The sequence below is a fragment of the Carassius auratus genome, chromosome 33, assembly GCF_003368295.1.
Source record: "Carassius auratus strain Wakin chromosome 33, ASM336829v1, whole genome shotgun sequence".
Taxonomy (NCBI): Eukaryota; Metazoa; Chordata; class Actinopteri; order Cypriniformes; family Cyprinidae; genus Carassius; species Carassius auratus.
The window spans coordinates 3,235,885-3,255,651 of record NC_039275.1 but is presented as its reverse complement, the minus strand read 5'-3'; the positions used below and the strand labels follow the sequence as shown (position 1 = coordinate 3,255,651).

The window sequence follows — 19,767 nt, the reverse complement described above, 5'->3', positions numbered from 1 at the left end:
TCAATCAGGTCCTTAACTAATCAACCAATGTTTTAACTAAACAAGTGTGGTGTCAATTAAACAACCAACCAACCAGTGTCTGAACTAATCAATCAGTGCCATCACTAATTTACAAGTGTTTTAACTAATCAATCTGTGGTGCCTTAACTAATCAACCAGTGCTTTAACTAGCCAGTCTGTGGATAATTATTCAGTTTCATAACTAAATTAACCAATGCCTTAATTGTTTAGGGAGTGTCTTAACTAATCAATCAGTGTTTTAACTTGTCAATTTGTGGCTAATCAATCAGGTCCTTAACTAATCAACCAATTTCTTACCTAACAAGTGTCTTAATTAACCAACCAATCAGTGTCTTAACTAATCAATCAGTGCTATTACTGATTAACCAGTGTTTTAACTAATCAATCTGTGGTGCCTTAACTAATCAACCAGTGCTTTAACTAGTCAGTCTGTGGCTAATTATTCAGTTTCATAACTAAATTAAACAATGTAAAAAATGTTTGGGAGTGTCTTAACTAATCAATCAGTGTCTTAACCAATCAAACAACGTGTAATCAATCTCTAGCTAGTCAATCAGGTCCTTAACTAATCAACCAGTGCTTAAATGAATCAGCCAATGTCTCAATGAAAAATAAAGTGCCTTAACTAATCAATCTGTGTATAAAACTAACCAGTCTGTGTCTAATCAATCAGTGCCTCAACTAAACAAACAGTCACTTAACTAATAAATCAATTTCAGAACGATTGATTTATCAGTCAGAATCTTAACTAAACAATCAGTGCCTTAACCGGTCAGTCAGTGGCTTAAACATTGTCTTTACTAATCGACCATCTTCTAAACGAATCAATCTGTGGCTAATTAATCAGGTCATTAACTAATAAACTAATTTCTTAACTAAACAAGTGTCTTAATTAACCAATTAACCAATCAACTAGTGTCTGAACTAATCTTTAATAATTAAGATTCAGTATATTTACTAATTATCCAGTTTTTTATCAAGTCAGTCAGCATCTTAACTAACTGAATCATTTATTCAGGTAGAAAACCAGTACTTAATCAAGTCAGTTATCATCTTAACTAATTAACCAGTGTTTCACATTGACACTTTACTCACATTACAGATTCCTTTAAAGAACAGTGTTGCCAAGTCCATGTTTTTTACATTTAAATGTATTCATTTAGCAAACACTTTTCAGCTGACACTTTTATCCAAAGGGATTGAGGAATACAACAAGCAATTATTGTGTTATAAAGAGGCAAATTAACACAGGAAGAGCTCGTAAAACAAAGTTTCAGACATTGTTCAGACTGAGGAAAGAGAAAGCAAAGGTTTTTTATGATGCAGTCAAATGTTGACTAATTAACCAGTACTGTTAACTTCTTAACAGAACTAATCGACCAATGTCTAAACTAACCAGTCTGTAGCTAACCACTCAGTGTCTTAACTAATCAATCAGTTTCACAGTGGAATTGGGCTACTTTTACACTGTTGCAGCGGGTTGTTTTTTCATCCGCAGCTAGGTTAAAGCGTTTTCTCTGCCCAGATCGCTATTCTGGGAAAACCACAGAAAAGATGCGAATGGGCTATAGTTTTGAATAGCAATTGGGCTGGTTTTGTTTTGCAGACCTGGCAACCACTTAAGAACCACCACAATGGGTCAAGCTTAAAAAAAAAGTATGTGTAAGAGGAGATTAAAGTAAAAGTGGAATGGCACGTGAATGATCTGATCTGATGATAAATGATAGTATTCCTGTAGCTCAACTTAGCAAGCAAGCTAGCGCAAGGTTGTGGGTTCGATTCCCCGGGAACACATGATAGGTAAAAATTGATAGCACTGTAAGTTGCTTTGGATAAAAGTGTCTGCTAAATGCATACATTTAATTTAATTTAATTTAAATGCATTTCCTTGTGTATAAAATAATGTGGTGGTTTATTTGCTGTGCTGAATTACAGTTATGAGTGTGAATGCAGTGGCACTGGATTTGTGGGCTCTTTCTGTGAAGAGGACATTCCAGAGTGTGCATCGGACCCCTGTCAGCACGGTGCAACCTGCCAGGAAGGAGTTAACCAGTATACCTGCCTCTGCTGGCCAGGTAACCAGTCTTATGTTTAACCTGGTCATCATTCTGGTGCTTAGTTATGCATTTAGAGTCTCATTAAATGGAAAATTAATTGAGGTGAAAATGTCTAAGCATCATATTGTGCTCATAAAGTGATGTGCTGTTGCACTGCCACCTAGAGGAGCATGCAGGACATTGCAAAGACAACCATAAACTCCCAATGAAATGCTGTTTCAGACTGTGACTGTATGAAATGCATGTTTGTATTGGAGTAGATTTATCATATTTTCAGAAATTATATAAAATATAAATTGTCTATAGAAATAAACATGGGCTCACATATGAGACAAATCCAAATGTGTTCTGCGTGTATGACATTAATTGCATTATATAAGTCGCTTTGGTATATACCTGTAAGTGCAGCATGTTTAAGATGATAAATGAATATTAAGGTGAAAAGAATATTTAAGATGAAAAAATATTAGCAGGGTTATTATAGTTAACTAAATCCAAAATCATTTAAAAAAAAAACATTTTCCTTACTTTAAATAAAAATAAATGTTAACTGAGATAAAATAACACATAAAAAACTGCCAAGGCAAAATTATTCGGTCTAATTAAGTTGAACTTGATGAGATGAAAAAAATAAAAATTATATAGACATAAAAAAACTACTTGAAATGGCAAAAATGTAAAAAAAAAAAGAAGAAAAAAAAAAGAAAATTAAACTTAAAATTAAAAGCTAAAATTAAAAGGTAAACTTAATTATTTTTACAATATCTCAAAGATACTAAAATAACAATAAACATTACTTATACATATATAATACATGATATATGATTATATAAGGCTGTAGGTTTGAACTATCCATAAACGGTCAGCAACAAAATTACTAAAACTTTAACTATATATATATAGAAAAAAAAACTGAAAATAAAAACCAATATTTATAAAAACTATAATACTATCTTATTGAACTAAAATTACTTGAAATAAATGTTAACTGAAAAAAAAACATTTATGTACTTTAATTTGATGTACTACTAAAAATAATAATAATAATACTAAAACTAAAAAAGGCACTACAAAAAATTACAAAAAATTACTAAAATTTAAAATATGAAAATAAAACCTGATTCAGAATATTAATACAATTATAATAGTATTTCTCCTCGAGTTTCTGTAGCTCATGTTCTTTATTCTCAGGTTATGAAGGTGCGAACTGTGCGGTGGATGTGGACGAGTGTGAGACGCAGCCGTGTGAGAATGACGGCGTATGTTTCCAGCGATCTGACTCCAGACTCTACAGAGTTCTGCCTGAACTGGACTCAGACTTCAGCTACGAGAGCGCAGCCGGATACCTGTGCCAGTGCCTCGCTGGATTCACAGGTGAGATACAGAACTGACCACGGGTCGGGACACTGAGACACATCACCTGCAACACTGTCTTCTCAAAGAGCTTTTCTGTTTCACAGGCGACAACTGCTCAGTTAATGTGAACGAATGCGAGTCCACGCCGTGTGAAAACGGAGGCACCTGTGAAGATCTCATCAATGCGTTTCGGTGCTCGTGTCCTGCGGGGTTCACAGGTGTGTGAGTGTGCTGCATATACCACCTGACTTCACTTCAGATCATTCAGAATAATGCTAATATATCAGAGGCTGAATGTGCAACGTGTTGGAGTTTCACTGGAAAAACATGCCTCTATTTACAGCTTTGCAAGACTCCACCGAGTTGTTTTGGTATCAGTAAGATACTATTATAGTTTACAATTTTTGATATTTAGCAATTTCTTTTGAATTTTGGGTATTTTGAGTTTTTTTTTACTATATTGAGTTTTAGTAGTTTTGTTGAAACTAAAACCACAAATAAGCTTTTATTTCATGTTTTCTATTTTCATTTAAATTTTAATTATAGTTTTAGATTATATTTTACATTTTCTTTTTAAATTTTACTGTTAATTTTGTTGAAACTAAAACTAAAACCACAAATGAGCTTTTATTTTCATGTTTTCTATTTTCATTTAATTAGTTTTAGATTATATTTTATATTTTCTTTTTAAATTATACTGTAAATTTTGTTGAAACTAAAAGTAATCGACATATTATTAAAATGTTTATATATATATATATATATATATATATATATATATATATATATAAATATATATATTTGAATCAGTTTTTATTTTCATATTTTAATTTAAAACTTTTAGCGATTTTCTTTATTTAATTTTATTTTTTATTCTATAAATGTTGTTTTTATTTATTTTTTTATTTTAGTACATCAGGTTAAAATAAATTTAAACATTTTATTTTATGTTATTTTGGTTAACGTTTCTTTTATTTCAAGTAACGAAAAACATTTTTTATGGTTTTATTACATAATTACAGCATGTCTATTTCATGCACTGATTCAAACATGACCTCTGTAATTAAAACTAAGGCAGGAGTTTATACAGAGCTGTTCAGTTTTAGTCCGTTTTAGACAGAAATGCACACAGACTTCAGCTATTAAGTTTCAGACTAAGATTCCATCCAATCAGAAGAGATCAAACATGTTTGTTTACATTTGTCATGCGTCTCCTAGCAACATGTTGCATGTATAGCAAATTTGTTGCATTTGGAACAACTTGAAAGTGTGTAAATACGTTTATGTATTTATGTCTTTCACTGTATGCAGGGCTGAGTAGTAACTGATTACATTTAATCTGTTTACTACATGCAGTTACCTTTTATTGATTACATAATTAATTAAAATTCATAAAACGGCAGTAAACTATTCAAAATTAATTGATTCGCCCTAATTCATAAATTTTTTTTTTTTTTTTTTTTTTGCACTTTTTTATGTTATTTTTACATTTCCCATTTACTTATGTTAGGAAAATCTTCCAGTTTTAATTGAATTGCAGGTGACTATAATTACATGGAAAATTGAGAGGTTAATATTTCACGTGTTATTTTGATTTGTTTTAAATTTAAAATTATTTATTTATTTTAATTAATAATTTTAAAAAGGTGATTAATTAACTTCCCATTCTGGAAAATCATGATATAATGTAATTTTTAATGCACTTGATGTTGTTTATAACAAAGAAAGAAATACATTTTATTTATCTTTGTATTTTTTTGTTTTGTTTACAAAGTTAGTTCATGTAATTTTGCATCTCAAATGAATGCATCTTGTTTTAAGAAATTAGTTTAGAAATTAGATGTGTATTGGACAGTGCTATTTTAGTATCATTGATGATTTTTGTTAATAATATTTTTAGTATTTAGAAGTTTAGTGTTATGTGTTTATTGCAATTATTGGTGTTTTTATTAGTGTTACCTAAATTTCTGTATAATTTTAATTTTAAGTTTAGGTATTTGACGGCAACTAGCTTAAATATGTTTTTTATTCTTTTTTTTTACTTCAATAAATGTGTATTTTACACCAGGTGATGAAAATGCATTTTTTATGGATCTAGTTTTATTTAACTGTAGTCATACTAAAGTTTATTCGATTCAAATCAGTTTGACAAAATGGGCTCAAAAGTAATGAAAAAGTAGTTTGAGTGCATTACGTAAAGCTGCACTCTGTAACTTTATTTGGTTGGATTTAATCACCATTGGTAGCGCAATTTATTATAAAACTTTTTTTTAAAGTTGGTCAGAACAAAAGTGGCAGACATGTTACTTGCATGTTCAGATTACGTTTTCCGGTACCTCTCTCACAAACACACACACACACACACACACACACACCTCAAAACATATAGATCCATCTGCGCAACCCACATAAAGAAGATAATTCTGTAAATAACTGCAATTGCAGGTTTCAAACAGAGATGCGACAAGACAGCAGCTTTAAAATATCTAATTTCTAATGTTACTAACTGCAATTTTCAGCATGCAATCTTAGTAATCTTAATAATCTACCCAGCTCTGTATGATGCCCAGTTTTCTCTGTATCTATTTACAAATGCTTTGTATTTTGCCTAGTGTGTTAAATCTGTTCAGATCTGGAAAGTCCTGTAGTTTATTACTCAACTCACATCTCCAGTAATGAGTCGGCTCTGGCCGGTATGGAAAGCAATGGCTCACTCACTCACTCCGGCCGGACAGACAGACAGACATTCCTGATGTCAGCACTGACGGGAGCCAGCTGGGATGGGAGGAGAGGAGAGGCTCAGAGGATTATTATCCCAGCGGAGGAGGGAGTCATGCTGGACGAGTCCGCCGTAATCACTCCTGGACGCTTGGTACTGAGAGGTGGAAGCTAGAGAGAAAGAGAAGTAGATAGGGACTGAGAGCAAGAAATCGCTGGATGGGAACTGTCGGCTGTGTGTCAGTCTCCGGCTGGACGTTTGGCAGGATGAGAGGACTAATAGTGATTAGGCTGCTTCTCCTGACAGGTAAAGCGTCAGGACTTTCTGAAGGATTTCTGCATTAGTGTTGAATTAACCTGCGGAGAGAGAATGATTGGAAATGAAGTGTGTGGCTCTCCTGTGATTTATTATTAATATCAGATACTGTAGAATGTGTGCATGCTCTTTCTTCAAGTTTTGTTAACCGCTAAAGTACTGCAATAGATTAATTTATGGCTTACTATTTTTTTGTTTCAAAACGTGATGTGAGATAAGAGGTGCTTTCTTAAAAAAATTGTATAAACAAGTTTGGTATGAACTTGCTTTCCTTTTAAGCTATTATTATTATTATTATTATTATTTAAGCATAACATTTTGATACATTCTAATAAATCAGAAAACAAGAATTCTTATTTTATGTAATTTTGCATGTCAAGTAATTGTATCTTGATTTAAGAATTTAGATGTTTAGGGTTTATTTTAGTAGTGAAATAGTATTATAGTATATTTTGATAACTGTTATATTTTACATTACATTTTAATTTCAGTTAAAGCTTTACATTTTTTTTTTGTATTATTTTTTTTTTTTGTAATTGTCCATTTAATTTTTACTCTTTATTTTACATTTTAGTTTTAGTTATTTTAGTACTTCAAAGTAAACTAAATGAAAAGGAGTAATTATGCCTTGGCCTCTAACAGTAGCTGGAATTTAAATTTTGTTAACAATTTTTTATTTTTATTTTAAATTAAAACATTTAAAAATATTTCAGTTTTACTTACTTTAGTACGTCAAGTTAATCTAAGTAAAAATGAAAAAAATTGCATATATTTAATTTTATTTCAGGTAATGTGCATTAGCTTTTAGTACTGAGGAAGAAATGCACTTTTTTCTATCTGTTTCTTTTCTGTGCACACGCGTCTGCTAGGTTTGGATCACACTGGTTTCCTCTTGATTTCATTTTTGGTTTTAGTATAAACTTGTTTCTTCCTCATGTGCATCATAAACGCATCAGATTAAAGACTAATGTAATTTAACAGTAACACAGCTTTTTGCATTCTGCATAGAAATGATTCATAGCACTTGAGCACTTTTCATGGTTTCAAAGCAGCCTATCGGTTATTTATGTTTCATGTTTAATATTGCCAAAGAATTCATAATATATTGCAAGCAGCCACTAGAAGCTTTTACAGTTTGCACTGATTATAACTCTCAGGAACGGTTGCACAATAGCAGGTTGTGTGTTTGACACCTGCTGTCGTCCCCAGTGATGGACTTTCTTGCTCAGCTGCATGTGCACATGTAGTGCATACATTCCTGCTTTGTTTAGTTTGGTCATATTTACTGGTGCATGTCTTTACTTAATCGTCGTCTCACAGACTAAACAGCAGTTAAGTTGAAGTAACAGTTGCAACCATATGCAGACATGCCAACCCCATTAGCAGGATTACATTACTGACGATTAAAGACAAAGGATTAAAGTAAATGCAATTAAAACTCAGTTCATTTCCTTTAGTTCACTGATCTGTAAGTCTTTGGCTCTGTTGTACTGTACGTTATAGTAGCTTCTTAGGTTGATTTTTATATAAATATTTACATTACGAAAACTGTAATTAAAGTAAATAATAATAAACTGTAGTTAATTTCTGTTTTAATTTTAAATACGATCAATTTTAGTAATTTGTTGTTTGTCATTGCTATTATTCTTTTATTTTAAATATTTTTAATTACATTTTTTTACATTTATATTGTCGTTATTTTATTACTTTAACTTCAAATAAAAGAAAAATTAGAAATGTGTGTGTGTGTGTGTGTGTGTGTGTGTGTATGTGTATATATATATATATATATATATATATATAAAATGTGTGTGTGTGTTGTTCAATTTTTTTTACATTTTGTTTTAAAAATTACAAATATTTTGTTATTTTCACTCTTAGTATTTATATATATATATATATATATATATATATATATTTATATATATATTGTGTATATATATATATATTTTTTGTCAACATTTTTAATTAGATTTCATTTTTAGATTTTATTTGAATTCAGTTGGTTTTTACTTTATTATGTTTTATGGTTTTTATTTTAGTCCACAATAATAACCTGACTTTAATTTGTATGATATAATTAGTATTTTTATGCATCGCTCTGGTTTTGCATGTAAGTGTATATGCATGTCGAATATCTTTGCCAAATGCATCACATGACCATAGTCTCTGTAATTCCCTCTGCAGGTGTCATGTGTGAGATTAATCTGGACGAGTGCGAGAGCAACCCGTGTCAGAACGGCGGCAGGTGTGAAGATGCCATCAATGACTACTCGTGTTACTGTCCACCTGCTGCACCGGGCCAGCTGCCCTGGGGCGGCCACGACTGCGACGTCCCGCTGACCGGCTGTGTGCCTGACCCCTGCCTAAACAACGCCACCTGTGTGCCTTCACTGCACGGAGAACAGCATCAGCACACCTGCAGATGCCCTTCAGGCTTCAATGGGGACACATGTGAAACATCCACCACCTTCTCCCTGACAGCTGGAGGTTATTTGGTCATCGAAGTCCCACGTATCAACAGGACCCGCAGGCAGACGGGATCACAAGGACCCAGTGTCCAGCTGAGGTTCAGGACGACCTTGCCGGATCTAATTCTCTTCTTCCGGGGAAGCCAAGAGCACTTTTTCATACTGGAGCTAATTGGTGGAAATCTGCAGTCCAGAGCCGAATCAGGAGATTTAAAGTACGCTGTGCAGTTAAGCGGGGATTTCAGCGATGGACTCTGGCACCAAGTCTCGGTTAGTGTGGATGAGAGACTGATTCTGACCTCGCTGTCGGACAACATCACCAAAGCGGAGGATGGAGGTCACAACCAGCTTCTGTCCTTCCAGCCGCACGGTTTGGAGAGAGTCTACATCGGCGGGGTGCCGCAGGAATACCTCAACCGATCCACATCCAGGACGGGATTCGTGGGCTGTTTTGAGGATCTGCTGGTGGATTCTCAGCCGGTTCTTCCCCAAAGCTTCAGCACGCAGCCGGACGTCCAGATGGTGTGTGAGAAGAGCGACTGGTGCGGTCTGGAGCCCTGCTCTGATCGCGGACGCTGTGTGGATCTGTGGTCAGACTACAGGTGCGACTGCCACAGACCGTTTCATGGACACAACTGTTCAGAAGGTGAGGCTTCTTGTTAAATAACCGCTTTCTGGAATAAAAAATGTAATTGCCTTTTATTATGTGACTTTTATTTGTGAACTTGAATGCTTGAATGCTTAATTGATATGCCTCTACTTTTAAAATGTAACATGAATATATATATATATATATATATATATATATATATATATATATATATATATATATATATACGTTTTTTTTTTTTTTTTTTTTTTTTTTTTTAAATCAGGGTTATTCCACCAAATAGTCATTTTGTGATATATGTATATATATATATATATATATATATATATATATATATATATATATATATATATATATATATATATATATATATACAGTACAGACCAAAGGTTTGGAAACATTACTATTTTTAATGTTTTTAAAAGAAGTTTTTTCTGCTCATCAAGCCTGCATTTATTTGAACAAAAATACAGAAAAAAATGTAATATTGTGATATATTATTACGATTTAAAATAATAGTTTTTAAATGTATTTTAATTTAAATTATCATTTATTTCTGTGATGCAAAGCTGAATTTTTAGGATCATTATCACATGATCCTTTAGAAATTATTCTAATATGATGATTCATGATCAAAGTTGGAAACAGTTCTGCTGCTTAATATTTTTTTCAGAACATGTGATACTTTTTTAGGATACTTTGATGAATAAAAAGTAAAAAAAAAAAAAAAAAAAAAAGAAGCTATGTTTTTAATATATAAATATTTTGTAATAACAATATACACTACTGGTCAGTAATTTGGGGTCAGTAATTTTTTCTTTCTTTTTTTTAAATGAAATCAATACTTTTATTTAGCAAGAATGTGTTAAATTGATAAAAAGTAATAGTAAAGAAAATATATTATTAGAATTTTTTATTTTTATTTTGAATAAATGCAGTTCTTTTTAAACTTTTATTGATCAAATATATTAGACAGCAGAACTGTTTCCAACACTCATAATAAATCAGAATATTAGAATGATTTCTAAATGATCATGTGATCGACTGATGTTACATGTGACACTGAAGGCTGGAGGAATGATGCTGAAAATTCAGCTTTGCATCACAGGAATAAATTATTTTTTTTAAGCCTATTCAAATAGAAAGCTATTGCTTTAAGTTGTAATAATATTTCACAATATTACTGTTTTTTTCTGTATTTTTGATCAAATAAATGCAGGCTTGATGAGCAGAAGAAACTTCTTTCAAAAACATTGAAAATAGTAATGTTTCCAAACTTTTGGTATGTACTGTATATCAGTTGTACTTTAAATAAATTCTAATTTTATATAACTTAAGGTCAGAAAGGTTCAGCTGACAAAAAAAAAAAACTTTTCTGAATACAATGCATCACTGAGAACTGAAAGAGAATTTAAATTATCTAACCAAAACGCTAAAACAAAATCTGTGAACAAATAGAAATGAGAACTTTTAATAAGCATGAAAAAAAAGTAAAAAAAAGTAAAAAAAATATATATATAAGCAGTCCTAATATTTTTTTATCAAATCTAAATTAATATTTTGCTCTCATTATTGGGGTGAAATATGAACTGGGCTTGTGTGTCAGGATGGTTTCATACTCTACACTGACGTATTACTCGTCTTTCTCCGCAGAGTTCACTTCATGGACGTTCAGTCCCGAGCGCAACAGGAGCTTCGCTGCGTTTCCCATCATGCAGCAGCACGCCGGTGACGTGAGCGTGTCACTGTGGCTGAAATCACGTCAGTTAAACGGCCTGGTCTTCCAGCTCCAGCGTGAGGATCAAGCTTACCTCACTGTTTTTCTGAAAAACGGCTCATTATACATTGCGTTATATAACTCCATCAGAAAAGCCTCCAGCTTCCTAACCGATGGGGAGAAGGTCTTTGTGACCATGAAAAAAGAACAAGGCTTTATATTGTTTAATCAGACGCAGCAGGTTTTTACTCCCGAAGAGATGATTGGTTTCGAGGTGGAGGCTGGAGATGTGGCTTATCTCGGAGGACTTCCTGAAGGAGAAAACGCCAGACAGTGGGGTGGATATTTTAAGGGCTGCCTGCAGGACGTCCGTGTAGACGACACACAGCTGTACATGTACTCCGGCAGCATCAGCCACAAACCACAGCATCCCAGCTACTTACCCAGAAACTCCTCTAATGTGCTGGAAGGCTGTGTCGGCGACCAGACGTGTAAGGTGAGACTCACTGAAACATAACCGTTCAAATTCAGCGAGGATGCTTTAAATCGATCAAAAGTAGGGATGCACGATATTGGATTTTGGCCGATATTCGATATGCCGATATTTTCAAAATAATTTTGGCCGATGCCGATACCGATATGTATACACGTTTTTCGCCTGATATATTTGAACTTTAATTTTACTGAAGAGAAATCCATGTATCTCTTCTGTACTGATTCTACCATAAATGTATTATTTTACAAATGTAGACAGACATTCACATCTGAAAAACAGGTCAATTATTTCACTTGGAGAATATCGGTTTGGCTCATCGGCAGAAATATTCATATCGGGCGATACCGATGATGGTCATTTTAAGCTTTTATCGGCCGATACCGATGTTGTGCCGATATTATCGTGCATCCCTAATCAAAAGTGACAGTAAGTACATGTTAGAAAAGATTCTAAACTTTCTACAAAAATAGAACTTTCTATTCAGCTGTGAATCCTGAAAAATAAAACGTATCAAACTTACAGGATGTTTTTATAGTACAATGACCTCTTATACAGAGATTTCTCAGTTCTTTATTTTACAAAAGCACAACAAATGTACTAAAGCTTTACTAATAAAAAATATAAACTAATTCAAAATATAGGCAAAGCAAGTTTATTTATATATTTATATACTATTTATTTATATTACGTAAACAATGGTAATTCAAAGTGCTTTACATAAAAGAAAGTAAAATAAACATGAAGAAAAATAATTAACAAAAATAAAACAAGCAATTTTAAAACTTTGAAAATGATTTAAAAATGGACTTATTTAAAAGGAATTAAAAAAAAGTTAGATATAGGAAATTATTTTACATAAAAAATAAAATAAAATAAAAAACAGTGAAAATGTAAAATACAGTGCAATCAGTTTGGACATCAGTGCTCATTCAATAAATGCGCAGCTAAAAACATGAGTTTTGAGTCTAGAACTTAAGCAAATAACACTACTGGAAAATCATATAGACTGGAATTATGATGCTGAAAATTCAGATTTGCATCACAGGAATAAATTACAGTTATTACACAATATTATTGATTTTATTGCATTTTTTAATCAAATGAATGCAGCCTTGGTAAGCATAAAAGACGTCTATCCAAAGCATAAAACTAGTTAGCTAGTCTTTTTCTGCTGATCTTTATATTCTTAAACTTGGTTTTATTCACTTCTCTAGTGCTTGTCTGGTCTTCTCAGATGCAGCACAATCACGAAAGCTCTTTGACTGTTATTGCAGATGCGGCCGTGTCAGAACGGAGGGAAATGTCAGGTCATCTGGAATGACTTTGTGTGTTCGTGTCCACTGAACTTCTCTGGGAAGACGTGTGACACTCGTGTGTGGTGCGTCAGCGATCCGTGCGACTCTGGGACTCGATGTGTGGACTTACCTGACGGTTATGAGTGTGAGTAACTGTTCTGTTGAGGCTTCATTGTCCACTGACTTGTGTTTTTACCTTAACTTATTTCTCAGTATTAAAAAAAACAGACAAGCAAGCTCATAGAAGTCAATAAGAAACTCTTACATTATGTTCTGGGTCAGTTTGACCGCCAACAAATTTCGGAGTTGTTGGTAATATTTGTTAGGCTAATTAAAACTCACACTGAAACCCATAAAAAAATAATAAAAAAACACCTTTGTTGCTTTAAATAAATGTTAACTGAAATTAAATATTTAAAAAAACTTTTTATTTCAACTAACTGCCAAAGAGACATTTCTCATTCGATGCACTAAAAAAACTAAAAATAATACAACATTAAATTATATAGATATATTTTAAAAAACTAGATGTACAAACTAATTAATAAAACTTTAACTAAAGTTAAATGATAACAGATATATATAAAAAAAATAATTAAAAACTTTAATAAAAACTAAAAGATAATTGTTATGCATTTGAATTTTGCTGGTTATCAAACACATGATCTTTGTGAAAGCAACACACAATCGATTTTTTTATTTAAAATGGCACATTTTGAAAATATAATGTTTGCATTGAAATATTTTAAAATAGTATTCAAAATCAAACATACATTTTTAATGAGAAGTAATATTGTTAAAGGTTTACTGTTTTTCTTTTTATTATAACTATAATTTTTTGTCAGTTGTATGAATCCAATAAGCTTAATTTTTACCTAGAACGAGGGCTACTATATTTTACTAACAACAACAACAACAACAACAACAACAACAACAACAACAACAAAACACGTGATCAAAATTAACTCAAATAAAGTAAAATATTTAAAAAAGCTTATTTTAGTCAAAGCAGCTTTTCTCATTTTAATTTAGTTTAACCTGATGTACTAAATATGCAAAACTAAAACTGAAATAAAAATAGGCAAATAAAAAAATTATAATGACTAAAGTTACTAAAATGTTAAAATTAAAATGAAATATATATGTATATAAATATGTATGTATGTAATAACAAACTATAATAGTATTTCAATGACTGCCCAAGACATGGCAATCAAATTCAGTGTTTTAGCACAAAGAATAAATGTGAACTACATAAAATCATAAGATCTGCTGTAAATGTCTGTACTTTCTTCTGCTCTGGAAGCTCCTGTCACTAAAACAAACTCTGTGCATATTTAATAATCTCCCGCTCACTCCAGGTTTAGCCAACGCCACGTTTGAGAGCAACGCTCTGAAGTTCAGCGCCAACGGCTCCTTGTTCCTCCCCGTGACGAGCATCTCGATGCAGCTCCGGACGCGAGAGGAGAACGGGACGCTGTTACGAGCCTCCAGCCGCCTGGAGTTCTTCTGCATGGGGCTTCTGAACTCCTCCCTGATCGTGAAGTTTCGTGACAGGAACAGTCTGGAGGTGCACGCCTTCACCAGCGACGTCCCTGTTTCTGACGGAGACTGGCACCAGGTGGAGCTCTACACGTCCAGCTCGAGGATCTCCGCGTCCCGCTGGCACCTCGCTGTGGACGGTCGAGCGGCCGGATTCAGTTTGGAAGCCGCCGGAAACATGGACTTCTTCAACTCCTCCACCGTTTTGTTGGCGGAGAACTACACCGGCTGTTTGGGCGAGGTGCGGGTCGGCGGCATTTATTTACCGTTTTCTGGACACCTAGGGGAAGAAGCACCGCAAACGTCACAGTTCATCCGGGTCGGTGGGATTTGGGAGCCTCGTCTGGGATGCAGAAGCTCCTCCTCTTGTCTTTCCGATCCCTGCCTGAACAACGGCACCTGCTCGGACCTCTTCAATCTCCTCTCCTGTGAATGTGGCCCGGGATGGACGGGCGAACGCTGCCAGCAGAACATCGATGAGTGCGAGAGACGGCCCTGTGTCCGCGGGACGTGCCGGGATTTGCCGGGGGACTATGAGTGCCTGTGTGTTCCTGGATATTCTGGGAAGAACTGCCAGCTGGAGGTGCCTGAGTGCCAGGAGCATCGCTGTGAGAACGGAGGCTCATGTGTGGCTTCGGTTACAGGATACACCTGCGTCTGTCCACCTGATCACACCGGACCATTCTGCCAGTGAGTCTCACTACTAAGTGTCTGTGTGTGTGTGTGTGTGTGTGTATATATTCTGCTCACCAGGGCTGCATTTATTTGATCAAAAATACAGTAAAAGCAGTATAATTGTGAAATATTACTGCTATTAAAAAATAACTACTGTGTGTATAACTTTCTAAGTGAATACATTGTAAAACCTAATTTATTTCTGTGATGCAAATCTGAATCTTCAGCATCATTACACCAGTCTTCAGTGTCGTATATACAGTACAGACCAAAAGTTTGGACATTACTATTTTTAATGTTTTTGAAAGAAGTTTCTTCTGCTCATCAAGCCTGCATTTATTTGATCAAAAATACAGAAAAAAACTGTAATATTGTGATATATTATCACAACTTAAAATAATAGATTTTAAATGTATTATACTTTAAATTATCATTTATTTCTGTGATGCAAATCTGAATTTTTAGGATCATTATCACATGATCCTTTAGAAATCATTCTAATATGATGATTCATTATCAAAGTTGGAAACAGTTCTGCTGTAAAAAAAAAAAAAAAAAAAAAAGATGTAAATATATTGTGTAATAAAAGTATACACTACTGGTCAGTAATTTGGGGTCAGTATTTTTTATTTTTTTTATTTTTTTATTTTATAAAATCAATACTTTTGTTCAGCAAGGATGTGTTAAATTGATTAAAAATGATATAATTGAAGAAAATGTATTATTAGAATATATATTATTATAATTTTTTTTTTAATAAATCTTTTTAACCTTTTATTGATCAAATATATTCGACAGCAGAACTGTTTCCAACACTCATAATAAATCAGAATATTAGAATGATTTCTAAATGATCATGTGATCGACTGATGTTACATGTGACACTGAAGCTGGAGGAATGATGCTGAAAATTCAGCTTTGCATCACAGGAATATTTTTTTTTAAGTATATTCAAATAGAAAACTATTATTTTAAGTTGTAATAATATTTCACAATATTACAGTTTTTTCTGTATTTTTGATCAAATAAATGCAGGCTTGATGAGCAGAAGAAACTTCTTTCAAAAACATTAAAAATAGTAATGTATATTGTTATATTTTATTGTCTTTTTATTTATTTATAATTTTTTTTAGCTATATATAATTTTTCTTTATAGTTAAACTGATAAACGTTGTGTTGATAATTTACCGATTTTTTTTATTTTAACTGTATATGGCTATATTGTTTTGGAGGTTTTAATAATGTAAAAACAATGTAAAGTTAAAAAATTATATATTTTTATGGATTTAATTTTAGTTACCTCTAACAACCATGTTAGCAAGGTTTGAAAAGTCAAATATATTACTCTAATAACACTGAAGGAGACACTTCACATTTACTCTGAAGTATGTGACCTTTTTCATTTATGCCATACTTATCAACTAAAAATAATAATAAACAATGTTGTCAATTGGAATAAAGCTGAAACACAATATAATATAAATGAAAATGAAATCATATATATAGTATAAATATATTTCAATTAATTACCAGTCATATTTTTCATCTAATATTTCTTTTTTAGCCTTATTTCAATGAACATCAATTTTCTAATAGTTTTCTAAATCAGATACAGGTATATGCTGAACTTATCTGCCATATTGATCCATAAACTAAGCCAATTGATTTGCACAATCACACTTTTTAAATACATTCAAGCTTTTCTACAGTATACGTTTATATTCGTGCACCATTAAAGTTAGTTTTATTGTGATACCAGAGCAGCAGCAAGTGCGTGAAACATTGCACATTTATTATTTGTGAAGGCTGCACTGTCTAAAGGCTGTTTCCATCAGATGGCGTTTTCCTCCTCGGCAGTGTGATGTGGATGTACAGTGTGAACATGGAGGCGTTTGCACTGATGGATGGTCGGGGGCGAAGTGTACCTGCAGACCGGGCTTCACTGGAGACAGGTGCGCTTCTGCAGACTTCATCAGGATGATTAAACGTGCGTGCGGTTAGACTGATGTCTGTCTGTGTTCCAGATGTGAAGTGGATGTAGACGAGTGTGAGTCGGACCCGTGTCGTAATGGAGGCACGTGTGTGAACAGACACAATCAGTACATCTGTGAGTGTGTGCCCGACTTCAGCGGAGAAAACTGTGAGGATACGGTGAGTCCTTGTGTCCTTTTGTTTCATCCATGCTCTAAAGCCTATTTTTTTCACCCCAGATTTTAATTTTATTTTTCTGTATTCCGTTTAATTAATGTACCGTATTTTTCGGACTATAAGTCGCACCAGAGTATAAGTCCCATCAGTCCAAAAATACGTCATGAAGAGGAAAAAAACATATATATGTCGCACCGGAATATAAGTCGCATTTATTTAGAACCAGGAACCAAGAGAAAACATTACCATCTCCAGCCACGAGAGGGCGCTCTATGTTTTCAGTGTAGACTACAGGAGAACTGAGCAGCATAGAGTGCCCTATCGTGGCTGTAGACGGTAATGTTTTAACTTGGTTCATTTCTCTCGGTTCACGTTAAATTAATTTTGATAAATAAGTCGCACCTGACTATAAGTCGCAGGACCAGCCAAACTATGAAAAAATATGTTAGTTAGTTTATAATAAACAAACAGTATGTCTAATTAATTGAAATTATGAAAAAAAAATTTTCTTATGATTATTATTAAACCTAACCCTAACCCAATATAAAAAAAAAAATTTGGGCCTTTGAAATTTTTTTTTTTCTCATATTACATGTTTTCCATTGTAATTGTTTCAGGATTTCAAATTTTAGTGATGATGATAATAATAAAAATAATAATAATAACAATAATAATAATAATAAAAACAACAATAATAATAATAATAAAAGTCCGATTAATTGAAATTCTGAAACTTGTTTAATTTAACAGCAGTTTATTAAACGTTTAACAAAAAAGGTATCAATTTATTTAATTAATTAATTATACGGCTTTGTGAAATGTATTTTATTTTCCTCCAAATTCTGTTTTCCATTTTTATTGTAATATCATTGTATTCAAATTTAAGGGGTAAATTACATTTTAGTAATTCAAAGGCATGTCTAATTATCAGATATTATTAAATAATAAAATGTAATCGTTAAACATCGTAATCGTTAAATTTAATCGTTTAACAACAATCTCTGAAAAGAAAAAAAAGAAGAAGAAAAAAAACATTTTAGGGCACTTTGAAATCCCTTTTTATTTTCCTGAATTCTGTTTTCTATTTAAAATTTTCTGCATTGTTTTTAATTCATTTTACTATTTCATGAATCCTTTTTTAAAATAAATAAAATTTTTAGTAATTACAACAATTTATTAACATTTTAGGGCCAGTTGTAATCAGTTTTATTTTCCCCAAATTTAGTGTTTTCCTTTTTTTTCTGTAGTCCATCTTTCTTTCTTTTCTTTCTTTCTTTGTCTATTTATCTATCTGTCTATCTGGATTCTGTTTTAATGGTTAACTTTTAGTAATTAAAAAGCAATTCTTATTCATTGAAGTCATGAAACTTACCCAATTTAACAACAATTAATTAAAAGTAAAAAAAAAATACTTTTTCGGGTGCTCTATGAAATTGTTGAAACTTTTATTTTTCTTTCCCCAAAAAATCTGTGTTTCCCTAATTCTATGAATTCCACCATTTTTTACTTTTACCAATTTTTTTTTTTATTAATCTAGATTCCATTTGAATGGTTTAACTTAGTTTGAATAATAAAACTCACACAAACGACCATGAAATGTGTAACTCTTCACAAATTCTGTTTTGTGTTCATTTCCAGTGTAATGTAGTTGGGTGTTTCTCCTGCAGAAGCAGCAGCAGCAGGAGCGCGTGCCGTGGCTGATGGTGGCCGTCCCGCTGGCCTGTCTAGCCGTCCTGCTCGCAGCGCTCGGCCTGGTTTGTCTGGTTCTCACCGCCCGGAAGAAGCGCCAGTCGGAGGGAACCTACAGTCCCAGTCACCAGGAAGTAGCTGGAGCCCGACTAGAGATGGGCAGCGTCCTGAAGGTGCCTCCCGAGGAGAGACTGATCTGACGTCGGTCGTCCTGTGGGCCGAACACACATGAATCTCTAAAGCAGCGAAGCTGACAGATGTGGCTTTATGTTGAGCACAGCTGCGTGTGCCTTCTGTAGACGGAGGATGGAGAAAACACTGGTGATTCTCCATCATAAACACTCACTTTCACCACTCTGAGTGAGAGAGCAGAAGGTTAGATAAAGCCAACGTGAGAAATATACACTGTGACCACTTTCTATCCCATATGAAATAAAAAGATATATATATATATATATATATATATATATAAAATGGCCCGAAAAATCAACTCATAAAAAAAATAAATGATGAATGAAATTATGATTTTTTTCTTAGAAAATATGTATTTTTAAATGCTTTTTATATATATATATATAGGGTTAATTATATTTGAAATAATTTTAAATATTTTTTTTTTTTTCAAAGATACTTAACTGCACTTCACTGTTTACAAC

The 19,767-nt window shown here is 33.0% G+C and overlaps 1 protein-coding gene across 2 annotated transcripts in view; it reads left to right on the top strand.

Annotated features, from left to right (window-relative positions):
* Positions 1–19,566, top strand: part of crb2b (crumbs cell polarity complex component 2b) — a 28,565-nt gene extending 8,999 nt beyond the window's left edge. Inside the window, exons 4-13 of one of the 2 annotated variants that reach the window (XM_026217167.1) lie at positions 1,957–2,096; positions 3,270–3,452; positions 3,539–3,652; positions 8,656–9,585; positions 11,203–11,762; positions 13,037–13,202; positions 14,419–15,289; positions 17,110–17,226; positions 17,299–17,425; positions 19,090–19,566. In XM_026217167.1, coding sequence (XP_026072952.1) covers positions 1,957–2,096; positions 3,270–3,452; positions 3,539–3,652; positions 8,656–9,585; positions 11,203–11,762; positions 13,037–13,202; positions 14,419–15,289; positions 17,110–17,226; positions 17,299–17,425; positions 19,090–19,311 — 3,430 coding nt within the window. In that variant the 3' untranslated portion in view covers positions 19,312–19,566. Of the gene's footprint in view, positions 1–1,956; positions 2,097–3,269; positions 3,453–3,538; positions 3,653–8,655; positions 9,586–11,202; positions 11,763–13,036; positions 13,203–14,418; positions 15,290–17,109; positions 17,227–17,298; positions 17,426–19,060 lie in introns of both variants that reach the window. The other variant, XM_026217168.1, reaches the window with a different exon arrangement.
* The last annotated feature ends 201 nt before the right edge of the window (positions 19,567–19,767 follow it).